General features: G+C 44.8%; 1 protein-coding gene across 2 annotated transcripts; it reads left to right on the top strand.

Annotated features, from left to right (window-relative positions):
• Positions 1-424: 424 nt before the first annotated feature.
• dtx2 (deltex 2, E3 ubiquitin ligase) lies at positions 425-17,475 on the top strand. Of its 2 annotated transcripts, XM_061740289.1 has the most exons (9): positions 425-1,029; positions 3,562-4,150; positions 6,571-6,629; positions 9,627-9,845; positions 10,982-11,049; positions 11,207-11,374; positions 12,557-12,718; positions 14,177-14,266; positions 16,096-17,475. In XM_061740289.1, the coding sequence occupies exons 1-9, from the start codon at positions 711-713 to the stop codon at positions 16,342-16,344; spliced, it is 1,923 nt and encodes a 640-aa protein (XP_061596273.1). In that variant the 5' UTR covers positions 425-710; the 3' UTR covers positions 16,345-17,475. The 2 variants fall into 2 exon arrangements, with proteins under 2 accessions (XP_061596273.1, XP_061596274.1); XM_061740290.1 differs by lacking the exon at positions 9,627-9,845 and having other exon boundaries at positions 428-1,029; positions 16,096-17,471.
• The last annotated feature ends 635 nt before the right edge of the window (positions 17,476-18,110 follow it).

The following is an 18,110-nucleotide window of genomic DNA, read 5'->3' as shown; positions in this document are numbered from 1 at the left end:
AGCAATTCACTTTAATACAAAATAACAAAATGAACTGAATAAAATAAGTATCTTTCTTAAACAGAAACCTGTCCTGCTTAACTTTAAAAAGATTTATAAATTAATATAAAACAATAGAAAGAAAGCAGAACATCCATTCTGTAATAGTGCACATTTTTAGTGCAATAACAAAAGTGCAAACAGAAAGTCTGTAGAAAACTTGTAAACATATGTGTGCCTCAAAGACCATGACTGTAGGCTACAGTTGTAGTAAAACAGAAAGAAATAACTCATGAACTCAACAGCTCAAAGCCATTTTCCATTGGCATTTTATGACTATTTTTTACTCTCACAGTAATACGGGACAAAGTGCGTCCTCTTTCAGCTCCATATGGGACGCTACTTTAGTTCATAAATACAGGACGCTTCCGTTTTCCAAGGGACGGTTTGCAACCCTAGTTTCCGACGGTCCGTGAACGCGCCGCTAACGCAGCCTTGGCAACGCCGCCGCGCAGCTAAAGCTACCCCGCTCCTCCGCGCAGCAGCATGCCCTTGGACGTCCACCCGGGTCGGGGATCGTCTCTTTGTTACCTCGGTACGCCTTTCGGAGGCCTGTTAACCCGGTCACGATGGAGTTTCTGAGCGAGCCGAGCGGGCAGACTGTGTGTTCGTCGTAGCCGCCGCCAGCTAACCGTGTTGTTGTTAGCGCCGCAGCTAGCTCGGGGGGGAACATGGCGATCGTGTCCGGCTCCTGCGCCCGGGTGAACGGCTCCAGGAACGGGCCCTCCGTGGCAGCCTCGCCCGGGCCCGGGCAGGCCGGGCAGCCCGGGCAGGCCCAGCCCATGATCGCGGTGTGGGAGTGGCAGGACGACGCGGGCTGCTGGCGGCCGTACAGCGGGCAGGTGAGCGCCCTGATCGAGCGGAGCGTGTCCCCGCGGGGCCAGCGAGGGGGGCCCGGCCCCAGCAGCGTCTGCCTCGGCCAGGCAGACCCGGGCCTGGCGCCCTACCTCATCGACCTGCCCAGCCTCAAGCAGTTCCGACAGGACACAGGTGACGGTTTTATTTATTTATTTAAAGGTTTAGATAACAGGGACAATGCACATTAATAACACATTTAAACACATGTAAAATGTGCCGGTGTTGTGCCGGATTCAGCACCCCTGCCGTGAAAAGCACCCCCTCGTCGTACACACTATTTAGCGTCCAGTTTTGTGTTAATGATTCATGTTTAAATGCGCTCATGGATTCCACAATAGTCATACTTTCCCACAATCACAGTCACAGATAACAAAAATCGGGTAAATGGTTATTGATGTCATTAATTAATAGCCTGCTTACTGTGTTGTCTTCCATAATATTTGTAAATATATATAATATAAACTCCTAAGTATGTGTGAGTGTGTATATATAAATATATTGAAGTGTCAGTGTGTTTTTTTTTTTCTTGGTCTACTTATCATTGAATATAAACTCCTAAGTATGTGTTCATGTGAGTGTGTGGAATGAGAATATAATTTTTGTCATTGTGTGTACGACGAGGGGGTGCTTTTCACGGCAGGGGTGCTGAATCCGGCACAACACCTGAATTAGCCAAAAAGGCTATTTTGCATCTGCTGTCCCTGGACTGGTGTAAAAATAGTCAACCTAAAAGAAAAATTATTAAGATACAATCAATAAAACATTTCCGAATAAAAAGGCTATATCAGAATAAAGATTAAAAGGTAAGAAACTAAGCTAAAATACATACACACACAGCTTAACATAATCAGAATCAGAAAGGGGGTTTATTGCCAAGTTTGTTAACACACACAAGGAATTTGTTGTGGTGATTGGTGCAATACAGTAAATGTAAAAATAAAAATATAAAAGCAAACAAATATTTGGAGATAAAATAAGAGATGGAATAAAGTAAATGTATAAACGGAAATGTACAATATGAGGATTAAAAAGTTCCGGATATGAATCTTTACAAAAAGTGACGTAGGATGACAGATGACAGATAAAATGTATAAACAGAAATGAACAATAAGCTCAACAACAGACAATTGCTACAAACGAAAACAGAAACAACATGAAGCAGCAACAGTAACATCAATATTAATAACACAAGACACAATAACACACTAACAGGCCAAAAATAAACAACACAAAAGCACTAAACACAGAATAAAAAGCCATGCACAAAAAGCAACAGTGTAACTGGACAAACTTATAGATCACACCTTTCTCCGGCTGTATATGACTGTTCCCGTGTTTCTAGCTGGATGTACCAGGCCCGGCTGGCCTGGTCGGGGTGGCACCAGAGATTAGTCCTGGATCAGGGAAACCTGCAAAACACAATCGTCCCGTATTTATAAACTAAAGTAGCGTCCCATATGGAGCTGAAAAGAGACGCACTTTGTCCCGTATTGCTGTGACAGTCAAAACATAGTCATAAAATGCCAATGGAAAATGGCATCGAGCTGTTGAGTTCATGAGTTATTTTTTCTGTTTTACTACATCTGTAGCCTACAGTCATGGTCTTTGAGGCACAAATATGTTTACAGGTTTTCTACAGACTTTCTGTTTGCACTTTCATTATTGCACTAAAAATTTGCACTATTATAGAATGGATGTTCTGCTTTCTTTGTATTGTTTTATATTCATTTATACATTTTTTAAGTTAAACAGGACAGGTTTCTGTTTAAGATGAGATAGATAAGATAAGATTCTTTATTAATCCTTTGCAGGGAATTAAGGTGTTACAGCAGCAGCAGCATCAGTGCGTTTTTCATGCATGCATTCAACACCAAGATAAAAACAGATCCAATAAAAAAAAATAGATCACTTAAAATTAAAGATACTCATTTTATTAAGTTCATTTTGTCATTTCATTTCAAAAATATGCATCTAATTCAATTCAGGTTTGAGTCAAATAGTTAAAAAATCGTTTCACTCAGGAAAAAAAAAAGGGCTAAAAAAATTCACCACCCCAGGAAAGGTGAAGGCAATCAGGTTGGCCGGCCTTGCCGATGAGGTGTCCCTTATTTATTTTTCAGGGAATTGGCAACCTTAGTCCAGCAGTCCTTTACTGTCAGGGGCGTCGGACCCTGACCCCGGGACGGTCCCCGTGTTGTTGATCTGTGCGTGAAAAAACTTTAAAAATACAATCGATGACGAATAATTCTGAAAAAAACATCAGTATCTGCTGAATGATGGAGCGCGTGGATTCCATCATGGCATGAAAGATAACGTTTTTTTCAATGTTTGAATCTGTAAATAAGTATAATGACTTAAAACGGGACCCTGATTTGAGTTAAAATGTGGAATTTGTCTCTGAAAAAAACTTTGTTTGCTATGTAGCATGTAACATGTTACAGATATTTCATTAAGACCTTATTAATGTTGATCATGTTGTATTTGTTTTGCCCGGGAGTGGTTGGTCCGTACCTCTGAAACCAATATCAAAACGAGTTTTCCTGTGGTATTTGGACCAAAGTATGTCAGATATTTCAAGATCCCACCAGGTTCTGTCGGCTATGAAAACAGACTATTATGTCTTCTCATTTGTTCCTTCTTCTAAAATTCACATTCTATTTCCAGGAAAGACGCGGTCCGTGCGCCGGTCTCTGTTTGCCCAGTCTTCAGGCCTTGGCAGTGGTGTTTACTGGGAATGGGCCAATGATGAAGGAGGATGGACCCCATATGAGACTCGAACATCCATCCTTTTGGAGCACAGCTATCAGGCCCACCAAGGCACAGCAGACTTGGGCCCGCATGGATACAATTACATTGTAGATCTTACATCTTTGGCCCAAGTTAATAAATCAACAGGCTTCAGACGGCAGGTTCGGCGGCAGTGCAGTCATCCCTACCCACTGGCCTCCGCTGGTCCCCCAGCCATCCCCTCGGGCCTCGCCTGCTCCTGCCAGCAGTGTTTGAGCCACAGCAGCACAGGACCAATGCCCAGCCGATCACGACATTCCTTTTCTTCAGGGAGTATGAACCGGCCTAGCCTGCAAGGGACAGGAAGGGCTGCAGCAGCCCACCCAACTTCTGTCTACTCGCCATACCCCAGGAGGCCCCTCTCTGTCGGGGGAATGTCCTGGGGGAGCCCCTGGCCTCCACCGGCCTCTGGTACTCAAATATCTGCATCGCATCTGACCAGCTCTACAAGTGCCAACGGGTTAAGGTTGGTCTCTCACACCTGGGTTGTGTTGTGTTTGACACAGAGCTGAAATGTTCCTCTTACTCACTTAGTTGCAAGAAAAGGCATGTGCGGGGTCCTCCACTCCCTTCCTCTTTGTCTTTCCGGTGTGTCTCGTCTTTGAACCATCCTGTAAAACAGGAATAGCTGAGAACATTCTCCAGCTTCAGTGCTGTGTTTGCTCTGGCTCAGTTCCTGTGGCGTTTGAACGTGTCCTGTGACCTTCCTTCCTCTTGACACTAATCCCAGAGAAAGCTTCCAAAAGCAAATTCTGGATGTGCAGCTCACTTGTCAGGTTTAATTTTCTTGGACATTGAATCCTATCTAATGCACTGGGAAGTATTAACAACAAGAAACATTTAATGTTGTCCACCCATGCTGCACATGCTGTTGCAGTTGTTGCTTCCATTTAACGGCCCTCTTCTGGGTGTTTATTAGGGCGGAATCTAAATTTAGGGAAAACAACTAAGTTTATTTCTAAGAGATTTTTTTATTTTGTTAAGATCTGCGATTAGCATAATGAGGGAAGTACTAATTGCATGGTGTGACGCAGGTATGGCTCAGTCCTGCTTGACCTCATATCGGGGGTTGTGTTCTGGGTCTCTGGAAGGCGCTGACAGACAACTTGTGTTGTAACAGACGCTATATGAATAAAATTGAATAAAATATTGTTTTTTCTAGCAGAAAATTACATTTTACAGCTTATCAAGGTTTTTCATACATTCAGTAGAAGATTCTGAGATGGAGACTCCAGTAAACTAGACGAGGGAAGGTTTTTATCAAGAGTTCAGGAGCTGTTCAAACCCATATCTGGTCATCTTTGTTGATATTTGTTTAGCTGATAAGTGGGTAATAGACTTGCTTCCCTCTCGGTGTCTCCATGAGGCTTTCTTATATGACGGTACCATCACATACAGCTCAGAAACCCCGGTCTGTTTCATTGACCCAGGAGGAACATCGTCACTCGTTCCTGGTGACTGTTATGGTGGTGGTGCAGCGGCCTGTGGCGCTTCTGTCAACGTTCGCTCGTGATTCTTTGTGTCTGTCCTTGAGCAGTTTTAATTGGCTGGTGTGACTAGAACATGAGGAGAACGGTAATTCTCGTTACTGTGGATGACGTCACGCCGGAGGATGTCATGACTTGCTGAAACCGGTTAGCAGCTACGTTTTAAGCTTCGCCAGACAAACTGGTTTATGTGTAATACATCTGCACTTGTTGCAATTTACTAATAACATTATTTCAAACTAAAATGTCATTTTAAATTTGAGTTTTTTCTCAGACCCGTTGTTTATCGAGACTAAAAGGTAAATGTTTTGAGATGGCTTTTTCTTTGTTCTCATGGAAACGTCGCTGCATTTCTTGTAACTGCATCACAAAAGCAGCGTCTTCACGAGTTTGACATGTTCATATGGTAGCCAGTGCGTTAAGACACAAGGCGTCTCTCTTTAGCTTCCTTCAAGCTGCAAGTTGCTAGTTTCTGCAGGACATCTTAATGTTGGTCACTTATGTACTCGTGTTTCTGGTTTTATGAACGTGTTTAAAACCTCAAAACAGTGATTTAATTCCTCCTTTTCAAGAACTACGTTTTGATCTTATTTCTATTCCCATTTGGCGACTGGTGTTTCCTAATTATGAATCAAAAAGAACAAATAACCAACAAATAAAATGTATCATTATTACTATTATCAAAAAGAACAGTGATAGACCTCAACAACATGATGGTTTTGATAGTCAATTAACTGCACAAGTAATTTGGAAAGAGAACTTGGCAAACCTTTGCAGTCTTCAGCTCTTAAATTATACAGATTTGCTGCTCCTTAGTTTTGCAAAATTTAAATTCTACATATTTGGCTTCTGGACTCAGATGAAACGCACTCTTTAAACTCTGGCTATCCTAATCTCATATGCCATTTTACAAGCCGAATAATTAAGCGAGAAATTGTTGGAACATAATGGAAGAAGTTTGCTTGGAGACTCATTATGTTTAATCAATGAAAGTTGCTCCTTTCTTTTCCTTAACGGCTACTTTGCATAGCAAACATGGTCGCTGGCGGCATATCCCTCAATATATTGACTGTGGAGCCATGCTCCCTTTTGCAGTCATTGAGTTGTTAATCAAGTTTAGACATGAATAGTCATTTGCCAGTCTGAAAATAGCGTGTTTCTTTTTTTTGGGTCAGGAGCTGTAGTACAGATAAATAAGCCTTTGCAGTTAATTAACAGCCAGCTCTCTCGATCTCATCCCAAAGCTTCCTGCCTCGTCTTTAAAGTTGCTAAATCTAAAACATGCGTTTAAAACTAAAATAGTTCCAAGACTTTGTTCTGTTCTTCCTGTTCTCTTTCATTGTTTTTTTTCCCTTGTTGCTGACTCTCTTGTTTCACTCTCTTGTTTCCTGGTCTCCAGTGTTCCTTCCATCCCTGTGCAGCTGAACGGGTCCACCAGCGTGAGCTCTGCCCTGGCAGGTAAACGGGTCACTCACCACCCGTCCTCGGTGTTTCCTCTGCTCAGCCCGTCCTGCAGCCCCTCCTGCAGCTCAGTGCTACATTTATTGTGCAGGTCGTTAGTAATTAAGATGCGCTCCATTTGTCTTGTTAGTGTCGGTCTGTTTGAGATTATTATGAGTTAAAGAGCCCGATAGTCAAAGATAACCCCAACTTCTTATAACTCATTTGGGGGTTAGGACTGCTTGAGGAATGCTACAAAGTCTGCATAGTTCTCTTTTAACTTTGTCCCATGCACAGCAAACATATCTGGATGTTTCCAGATCGACCCAGAATATCTGTGTTTGAACCGCTCTCAGCTGTAACAGAACCGTCGTTGTTTCACGTTAATTCTACGTCGGTTCAGAGGAGTCGGGATTTTTAGGGGAGCTTTTTTGAAGCTCAATTTGAATTTTACATTTCATCATATACATGGAAAAATGTAAATTATTTTGCATAGTAAAATTGGGGCAGTTTTAAAAATTAAATGTGAAATATTGTAGGCACAAGGGATTTACATGTTTTACCAAAGTAAGTTAATACCAAGAATTAAGGTCGGTACAAAGAAGATTCAGTATTATTTGTGAAGTCCTGTCTAGTATGCTCAGGTCTTGAGCATTAAAACGTGAGGTATCGTATCTCTGTGAACGCTAACGTGTCTTTCACATCATCGTTTCCATCCTCCGGTGAGACTGCGACCAGACAATGAGAACAGAGTCTTGTGTTTTCCCTGCCGAGGTGAAACTCGACTGCAGCGTCTCACCAAATCCCATCGGGTTATAATCCCTCCCCAATGGCCACACACCTCTGAAATTATAAATCAAATTGTGAGCTGTGACGAACTGCCTGAATCATCATGTGTGCCGGGACGGAGCTGTTGGACCAGAACCTCATTAATGAAACGCATCAAACTGAGACTTGACTAAATCGTTTAAAACGGAAGGTCACTCTTGCGGCATCTTCTTCAAACGCGCGGTTTTAATGCTCATTAGGCAGTAATGAACATTAATGGTAATCTGTGTCAAAGTTAATACAGTCCACTGTGTAGTCAGGCACGTCCAGTAAACAGCGCGTCCTCCTGGGCTGTCGGGGGACTGAACCACATCTGCTGCTTCGTTCTGCTGGCCCACACGTACCAGTCTGTTGTGTGAAGGTCCGCCGTCGATATCTGTTTTATGTCAGTGTTGTGGTCACTGCGGTGAGAACGTGGCCAGGTTTAATGTGGACAATCGACCCGGATAATCTAACTAATGAATCTAGGATTACCAACGCTCTGCTCGGTCTAAGGTCAGCAGCGTTCACACCCACATGAAGAGCTAAGCTAGTAAAGGAATTAAGGCATAAAACTGATGCCAACCCTGGTAGTGAATGCAGCGATGGCGCTGTAAAGAGACGCCGGTGATTCCCTCTGCATTTCACATCCAGCTCTCCAGCTGTGTCTCAGGAACGCACCAGATTCGGCTCCTCATATTTGCTTACAGAAAGGATTACGGCATACTTTTATTTATGTATGTATGTATTTATTTATTTTTGCCACATTGTTCCACAAATTCAAGATGCTCCTTTTTCTCTCTCTCTCTGCCAATCAACAATCCTTAGCGATGACAAGTATTGATTTAGCTTTAATATCCATCCCTAGAATATCAATTGCTCTGCTTCAGGTAATCACACATTTGCAACTGTTTTAGGTTGTTTTTTTTTTATGCATGTTCAATTATTTTTTACATGTCTGCTGCTTTCATGTAAGCTTTTTCCTAAACATGACCCTGTTGGATGGGAGGCAGAGGCGGGCCTGCAGTCAAAGACCGCCTCCCAGCTAGGAAAACCTGTTTAAGAGCAGCATCACTTCTATCCTTGTCGTGACCCAAGAAAATGAGTTTATATATAAAAACTAAGGTCCTTCAAATCTCAAAAAGGGGGAAAAATGATTTTTAAAATGTTTTTTGTTTGGACCTTGCAGGACGCTACCTCTATGCTGTGGTTCTCATCTGAAGCTCTGAACACGTAGAAGGAACTTTAAATGAAACAAAACTGGTGTAGGATTTTTGTTTAGTTTTGTGATTTGAATCATGTCGGCGTTTACACTGAAACTAGTTTAAGTTGATTTAAAAACAAACATGTTCAGATGGGTTAATTCTAAATGGACCTGTTTCTGAGCCTCCAGGAAACCTGCAGAAGATTCATCCTGGTTTACAACATGAGTACAGATGAAAATAAAATAAAAAATAGAACTATCTCGTAGATTCCTTGTGGAAAGATGTTTTAGCTCTTATCTCCGGCTTAAAAGTACTGTATCATACGCTACAGTCGACACTCACAACTACACGAAACAACAGCCCTCTGAGGGTTCAGAATAGAAAAATAATAGACCTGTCAATGTGTAAAATCGTGACCAGTTCTCTTTCTGGCTCTCTTTGTTTATTTATGTTGCAAAGCTTTCTCCCTGTTGCAACATGTATAAATCTGGATAAAGAACGTGTGTTGTGTCATTAAAGCTGTTCGTTGGTTCATTTATCTGTTTTGAATGAAACGATCAACATTAGACTTTAAATATTAGTGTGTGCTGCTGTATCGTACCCATGAACCGAGTCGTGCCTATGAACCGTATCGCCCCCATGAACTGAAACAAAAAAGGCTCTAAAATCAGCTGCTGCAACAAAGCTTGTTGGAGAGGCTCACATTTATTGGTAAATGTTCAGGTTCAGACGAGTAAACTGTGGTTCTTTGCCGGGACGTCAGAAGGACACACGTTGGTTGAACGTTTTCTATGCTTCCTGGTTTGGTTTGACGTGTGAATGAGAGTTGCTGTGGAAGCATCAGCCGCTGCCACATTTCTCATTCTTTTGATTTGTTCCTTTCTGCTCCCGCATCTCTCCACTCGCTCTCCACCCTCGCCCGCCCCGCCCCATCCCACTTCATTACCCACCCCACCCCGCCCCCATCCCACTTCATTACCCACCCCACCCCGCCCCGCTCCAGGCATGGCCTCCATTTTGATGTCAGCAGTGGGACTCGGCGTGCACTTCACCTCCGCCCCCCTCCCTCAGCAGCAGCCACAGCAGCATCAGCAGCATCAGCAGTCTGCTCCTTTCTCTCTTCCTCCTCCTCCTCCTCTTCTCCTCCCCCCAGCCAGCCGGCCCTCCAAGCCCCACAGCAGCAGCAGTTCAGTTAGAAGAGCAAAGAGGCAGCACAGGAGAGGTAGCTACCACATCACCAGCCCTCAGTCCACCTCTTCTTCTCCATCCTCTTCCTCCATCTGTTTGTCATCACAGGCTCGAGGAGCATTTCATGCTGCATCAATTTGATTTTGTTTTTCTCATATGTGCTTTCATTAATTACTTTTTTATGCAGGTATTGCACACAGTTAAAAAAAACAAAAAAAAACAAAAAAACAATCCCTCTACACTGCAGTCAAGGTATCGTTGTGTAATTCCTGCTGCAGGACAATGAAAACAACTGATCAACTTTGTATAAACACCAATATGAATGGGTGGGAGTGCTGCTCCCATCCGTATCCCTCACTTCTGCTTGTGACGCAGGTTTTCAGGTTGGATCATGTGTGTGCAGAAGACACAGACAGGTGACTAAAGGAAATCTGAAATAATGAGGAAACTGCAAATGCAGAAGTAACGATGCTTGAATGACGACGACAGCAGTCACTATGGCTGTCAGCGTCACAAGATGTCTCCTTAAAATAAAATAAAAAAAGAGCCAAAAAGAAGCTCTGGAGTTATTCTTGTGAGTTGTGATGAACGGAGCCTTAAAAGGGAGCTTTGTTTGACTTTGTTCATCCTTTTAAGCACCTATGTTACATTGCCCGGGTGTTTATTCTTGCTGTTACTAAGGTGTTCAACATCGCTTGTTAAAAAAAGATTGGAACTCACTGTTGTTCCTTCACATAGACAAAACTCTTTATTTTCCTGTCCTCTAATTCATGAAATGATTTGGCACCCCATGCAAGGAAAGGGCAGGAGAAAGTAAGCCTAGGTTTTCATGATTTGATAAGTGATTGCTGAGTTTTGTTTCCTAAATGGACCTGACGCCCACATGTGCATGTGAGATGAGCTTTTACCTCCTGCCAGTCTGTTTCCATCATCCTCCTGCTTAACAACGCCGTCCTTTCGGTTATCTCATTTCCTTCTCATGAATTTTCACTTTCCCATTTTGAATATTTAGCACAGTTGAAACGCTAACATGGGTTGTGTGTTTCACAAGCGAATAAAAATCATCCCATTACATTTCATCTCCCAGGATCTTTGTACGGTTTGTTGGACTTGTTTCAGCATCCGACTCGTCTCAGCTCTTTGCATTTTCTCCTTTTGTCCTCCCGTCAGCCTCGGCTCCGAGACCCGAGGAAGTGATTCAGCGCTACATGGAGGTGGTGGCTGCAGCGCCAGATGAGGTAAATGTTTGCAGCTTTTTTTCCCTTCTTTTAAGTAAATGGTGACATTTCGGCCAGTACTTGTTTCCTTCATGCGTGTCTATATCGTCTCTGGCTGTCCAAAGGCCACAACAAATCATTTGAGTCATTTCGAACACTCGTTCCTCATTTCAATTAGGACTGCATTATCTGCATGGACCAACTGACCAGTCCGTCCGGCTACGAGACGCCGTCGCCAGAGGAGGGCGGCCAGAGCACCCTGCCGGACGCGGTGGGGAAGTTCATCAAATGTGGCCACACCCTGCACATCCTCTGTATGCTGGCCATGTACAACAACGGAACCAAGGTACGGAGCTGCAGAGCAACACGTCTGCTCGTCCACACAAACACGTGTTTTCATCAACATCACTTTAGTAGCGTCACATCTTTATTAGTAAAAACGCATCTCGACTGTTGGATTACAACGTTGTGCTGCATAACACCACTTTGATAAAAGATGAAGGTTAATGTTTAGTGTGTTTGTTGGGAGCCACACTGCTGAGATGGATAGCAGAAGTTGACAATTGTTTGCTGCTAAATATAATTTATATTATGAATTTATCTTTAGCCATTCATTAAATCATCAACTCATTTTAAGGTGTGTAAAATAGAAAAACAACGAAACAAAAGCAAGGTGATGCCAGATATGTATACCAACAGTTCTCAGATGAAAAAACTTTTTTCCTCTCTTTGAGTGACAGTGGGCGTGTCCTTCACAAGCCCTCTTCAGCCATCTGATCTAACATGTTTATTAACATTTGAAGTCCTGGTTCTGTCAGAAAGGACAGAAATCCCCGATGTGAAACATGAAAGGAGAAGAGGGATAGAGAGACGAGACAGTGATGGGTGCAGGGTGTGTCGTGTGGTGACTGCTGTCGTGTTTGTGTGGTTGGGTGAGGGCGTGGGGTGTAATCAATAAATATTAATAGCTAACATAAAAACTGACATGTATATCTGTGCAGACCTACATGTTCCTCCAGTTACCTGCTAGCTGTCAAGCATCGCTACTCCTCAGAAACATAAACGTTAGTTACAAACATGGATCCAGATATAAACGTGCAAATCCACATGATATAATCGCCTGAATTTTCATCTTCCTTTTTCTGTATTTTTCAGATAAGGAGCAACAACAACTTTAATTAAATTCATCTTATTAAAAAGCGAGTGGACGGGGCTTTGGGTGGGACAACTTAGGTGGTGGTAATGTGCACAAATGTACAGCACCATCTCACTCTCAAAATAACTTGTATTTTAGATAAAATGATTAACTTGCAATTTAATCAACAACACAAACCAGGGCTTTCTATTTTCTTGTTCCTCTCTCAGAGCTAAAACGATCTGTTTTGGGTGAAGGTGCAAAGGTGCAGATTAGACACAGCAGTCACCAAGCAGGAAGTGCATTTCAGACGGAGGGCGTGCCGAAACTGCGGCTGATCAATGAGTTTGTAGCGATTGTTGGACCTAACAGGGAGCCTACTCTTCTCTGCAGGACGGCAGCTTGCAGTGTCCCTCTTGCAAGACAATCTACGGAGAGAAAACTGGCACCCAGCCCAAAGGCAAGATGGAAATTTACAGCATCGCCCAGTCGCTGCCAGGGCACCCGGACTGTGGCGCCATCCAGATAATCTACAGCATCCCTCCTGGCCTTCAGGTACAGCAGCTCGCTGAGCCGCGGTGTCAAGAAACCAAAACATGTCAGGATGGAGCATTCGGGTTCTGGCTAGCAGAGGTGAACCGGGCTCCCACCAAATATACAGAGTTTCCTTAAATATGTCTAATATATCCTTTTATTCTATCACCAAAAGTAGTTTAAGTCTGCTGTTACAGACCTGACCAGGCGACCGCTGCCTGACCGACCCTCGGAGACGAACGTTTTCAGATGCTCTGATTTATTTCCAGAGAAACTGGAAGCACTTTGTAGAACTCATTTGGAACAGACGCACCCGGGGCGCTCAGTCCCGCGGTTACGGATGAGGACGAGCCTTCTCAGGATTTTTCTCCTGGTCTGTCTTTAAAATGAAAGTGAAGGCCGGCCAGCGGGTTGTAGACCAGCAGCACCACACGGATCCTCCTTCAAGTTACTTTACTGGTTTACGGGCTGTTGCTTTAGTCTCGTGGTACGATCACATGTTCCAGTCTGAACCAGCAATAATGGCGTTAGTTTCAGGTGGAAGCTGCAAATGTCGTGGAGCAGCAGGTCTTTGCACCGACCCGGTCTGGTCTTCCTGCTGTGGACATGAAAAACAAGGACAACGTTTCCTAACAGTTACCTGAACTAAGTCCTCTACTGAACGATCTAACAGGTTCTCAGGTTTAATCAGAACTGGATACATCACATGGGTCATATGACGCTCCGGGCCCGTTACCCAGCATCCGGGCCGCGTTGGCTTTGGGTCCTTTAATTTCCCAGTGAGTTTTAATGGAAAATGTCAGGACATGCGTCTGTGAACGGTTTCTGGAGGGAAAGTTGGTCATGCAACGAGACGAAACCAGATTGAATGCTAGATTGACTGATTTTTGTTTTAATAGAAGTACGGACAAAGAAAAACAGAAGTCCACCCCATCAACATTCCAGAAGTGAAGCTTCACGAGGGTCAAATACTGACCGCCGGGTTGATCCGGGGTTTAAGAATGTGAAATAATGGATGTTCTTAGGTTTTATTTCTTCAGAAATCATCCAGTATCCACTTTTAACGTCCTGGTGGAACAAAACGCTGCTCTGGTTTCATGTTTGAGGTGCTGAAGCTTCTTGGGGAGCCATTTTGGAAGAGCAGCCTGGGAGCCCTTGTTCATCACGTCTCATCGTTCCACTGAAGCAGAACGTTCCTGAGGTGGACGGGAACACGCGCATAAAATGCAGTCGGAGCTGTAACATGTTCTCGTCCCTCGGGTTTCCAGAATATCTTCCAAACGCAGCGATGCTGAGCCGTAACGGCCCGCTCCTCCATCTCTCTGCATATGGTTTACGAAGACTCCCTCTTTCCAGGCCGTTCCAGAAAAGTTTATTTCCTTTGCAACAAAGCACGCGACCCTGAAGGCGATTAGTAGCTGTTGTAGCAACGGTCTCATTGCTCCTACCAACCTGTGGTGTTTCTGTCCTCTCCACCAGGGTCCAGAACATCCCAACCCCGGACAACCGTACACCTGCAGAGGCTTCCCGCGTTTCTGCTTCCTTCCAGACAACGACAAGGGCAGAAAGGTAAGAACCCCCCACCCAAACAAAAACACCCTAAACACTGCAAACCCTTGAACAGGTTCTGGTCGACCCCCGTCCACTGATTTATTCATTATTGATGAGCCCCAGCGGTGTTCCTGCTTCTGCGAGGTGTAATGATCCTCATGAGTAAATCTAAATGTGCATTTTTCTGTTGGTTTAATTTAGACGGAAGAAAAGTCGTTTCTTTCTTTTCAGTTTCTAAAAGTAGTTCAGAAGCAGAATCCTGCATGAGCTTCAGTCGGGGTAAAGTTACCAAAATGAGCGGTGAAACCCGGGTGAAACGTACCTGGACATGAGGACTGAAATAGGGTCAGACTCGCCTTCAGCTGCAGGTGAAGTCATGTGACTTCCTCACATGTAGATTTTTTACAATAAACTGCTTAATAAACCTGGACGATTACTTGTTGCATTGGATTTTTGACATCAGCGGAGACAGACTTTTACGTTGACGTCAGAGCAGAACGCCGGATGAAGCTCCATGATCTTTACTTTCGCCTAGCTACATCCTTCGCTGCTCGTTTTAAAGATAATGGTTGAAGTTCCATCGCTGCACATGGCTGTCACCTGCAGCTCGGCTCCTGCAGCTCGGCACCTCGGGTGCAGACGTTCAGACCGAAGAGGCGCACGCCTCTGGCTGGAAAGGCCAGTCTGATGCTGTTCAGGACTGCAGCACGTCACTGGAGTTAAATCCTGAACCTTTGTGGTCATTGAAGGGTTAGTGTTTCCCTGATGAGTCTTCAGGCTGCTGGAAACAGTCTCTGAAGTCCTCCTAATGAAAAATTGGCGCTCGCTCTCGGGACCGGGACCCTGCTGCGACGTCGCCTGCACCGCGTGGATGTGAGGTGATGAAAACACTCGAGAACGGGAAGCCTCCCTGTCCCACAGCGCCCCGGACACTTACGGCAGTTGGACGAGATTCCTGCTGTCATGCATGCGCACATGAAACAGTTTAGATTCCTTCCTCACTGCCTAGTTTATTTATCCGACATGTGACCAGGAAGTTTCATGTTGACCGTCAGGAATCGTGCCGCTGCGCTTCGTGACTTAATTTCCGTTGACAGTCGGAGAATCTTTTACTGAACGACATCAGTAAGTCTGGATGTGAAACTTTGTTTCACTAAACCTGCAGATTTCTGGCAGCATGCCTTTAGTCATTGGTTTGTCGTGTCTATTATGTCAGAGCTAAATACTTTAAACTGCTCCTGAGACGTCGTCCTGCGTGGCTTTGCTCTGTATTTTGGTTTGCCTTAAGAAGTCAGCGGTGCTCGGATCAGGCTTGTGTTAGAGCGTCCTCTGCTGGATCTGACGCAAACTGCTGCTCTCCTCGCAGCAGCTACGGTCCCAGTCGCCGTCCTCTTGCTCTGTGGCGCGGCACCTGAACGCACTTTTGTGGTTTTAATAGAGCACTGGAACAGATGGTAACAAGCCTAGCGTTTGTCCTCGTAGCTCCTGAGTCACTTGCGCTCATTTCATCTTTAAAACTGGGCAGCAGGAGTCATGAACGTAGTCACGGTGTGATGAAGCTGATCAGCACGTCGTCCTCCTCTGCTGCTGGTTAAAAGTTGTTGTCTATTTAGTTGTAAAAGCAAAAACCAGCACATTTTAAGCCAAATGAAGTGTGACGGTTTGGCTAATAGCATGACGCGAAACCAAACTTCAGCGTCACGACGTCCCTGATCTGATCTGCTTTATGCCGTCAAACACAAATCCACAACTGCTCTGTTTGACTTCTACAAGCTCCAGAGAGCGATGTCCATCCAGCACGACCACATGTGTCCAAGCGTCTAACTGGCTGCTCTTGTGTGTAAAAGGTGCTGGAGCTGCTGAAGGTGGCGTGGATGCGGCGCCTCATCTTCACCGTGGGGACGTCCAGCACCACCGGGGAGCCCGACACCGTGGTGTGGAACGGCATCCACCACAAGACGGAGATGATGTCCAACCTGTCGGGCCACGGATACCCCGACCCCAACTATCTGGACAATGTTCTGTCGGAGCTGGCGTCTCAGGGCGTGACGGAGGACTGTCTCAGAGCCGCAGGAAGCAGCAGCAGCAGCAGCTAGGTCCCGGCGCGCAGCCTCACTCTTCCACTGCTAACACCGAGCTGACCCCTCATCCTCCTCCTCCTCCTCTGCAGACAGGTGGATCTACTTCCACCTGCGTCCGGTATCTGCCCAGATCTCATCCTCGAGCGAGCGAAGGGGGAAAAGTGAGAAGATAAATCCTCTCTGTAAGAAAAGCTCGTCTTCTGCGCATGGTTCATGCACCGTTGCGTTTTTGAGTGTCACGTACTCGAGATGAACTGTGGAAAAAAAAAAAAAAAAAAAAAAAAGGCGAGGCTTGATCTCAGTCAGGCCTCTTTCATCCCACCTTCCACCTCCACCCACTCTGTCAAAGCTTCAACCACTACTCTGTTATCCGTTACTGTGAGGGGGGGTGAAAATCTCAAAAAGCACTTTAGTTCTGACCGTGCATTAATCTGGGGCGGTGCGGGACTTCCCAGAAGGCCGCTTCACGCTGGGAGCGCATGCAGTCGAGTCGAGCACAGCGACACTGAAACTTCACGTAGCAGTCGTAGATGCCAGCGCAATACTTCACTGTTGTACATACAAACTACGACTCAAACAGATGTGGGGGGGAAAAAAAAGGTTTTTGACCTCAAATGCCATCAAAAAAAAGTTGCCGTTTTTATTTTATATTTTATTTTGAACTTTCAACGCTACTTCAGATTCGACTGCGTCATATTTAAACCCCCAGCAGGGACGTGAGACGCGTCGAGTGTGAACGCAGCCTCAGCGTTGCGTCTGTGTTACCATATGTGAACCGAGACGATGTTGCATCGTAGGTAGTTGAACAACCTCAGTTAGTGTAACGGGGCGGACGGACCCCGAGGTGGACGCAGGAGAATACATAAAAACCTCTCGTTGAGTTCTGACAGTGTGACAATCAAAGTCGTCAGTGTCATCGTGATGAAACAAGCTGCACGGAGCTGCAGCCTCCCGCGCTCGCGTATTATTCTGCTCATCGTGCAGCCGCTCGGCCGAGTCTCAACATGTGTACAAACGAAACTGAGAGAAAAAGTATCTGCAATAAAGAAATGATGCAACATGAGACCTGGCTCCGTTTCTGACTTCACACGTCGAGGTATGGAGGATGTGTAAAACTGTGGAGACTGCCGGGACCTGCAGGACACGAGGTTAATCCTTACAATGTACAAAGCTTTCATCACATTTGAAACAAATACAATTTTCCTTAGTTCTTTGATGCAAAAACACCAGGAAGGTGTTGGGGCGAGGTCTCCAGGTGGAGCGTTTCACTAACCATTAGGGTAATTGGCAGGTTGTTCCCATCATTTTACAGTTCGTTTGCACGTGTGGTTCCTTCGTTGCTATGGAAACAAGTCCAGCATCTGAAACTCACCTGGGATCAGTTTGTTGGTCTCCAGACCTCCGGACATTCACCTTTACCAACTAGCCAGCCTGCAGGCTAGTTGATCTATCATATCAGCCACTCAATAACCTGGAAAACACATACTTATATGCATCTTGAGTAATTCAGTTTATGCTGAATTAAATTGTATAGATCTTTTTTTTTTTATTTGGGTCAGTCTACTTGCTGAATTGGGATTTTTTTTTTTCAATTTCCAGAAAGACTGAAATGCTTTGTCTCGTCCTTCGAGTGACAAAGTGATGTAGAGTAAAACCTACACAAAGCCCAGACTTGGTCCGCTTGCAGGACCAGAGAGGAACTTTCTTATGCGACACTGCCCCCCGGTGGTCGTTAGTGGTATTGACATGCTGGACCAATTCTCACTTCCAGATTCCTTCTA

This window comes from Cololabis saira, chromosome 14, assembly GCF_033807715.1.
Source record: "Cololabis saira isolate AMF1-May2022 chromosome 14, fColSai1.1, whole genome shotgun sequence".
NCBI classification, from domain to species: Eukaryota; Metazoa; Chordata; class Actinopteri; order Beloniformes; family Belonidae; genus Cololabis; species Cololabis saira.
The sequence above is the reverse complement of the archived record's forward strand: the minus strand, read 5'-3'. Positions and strand labels throughout refer to the sequence as shown.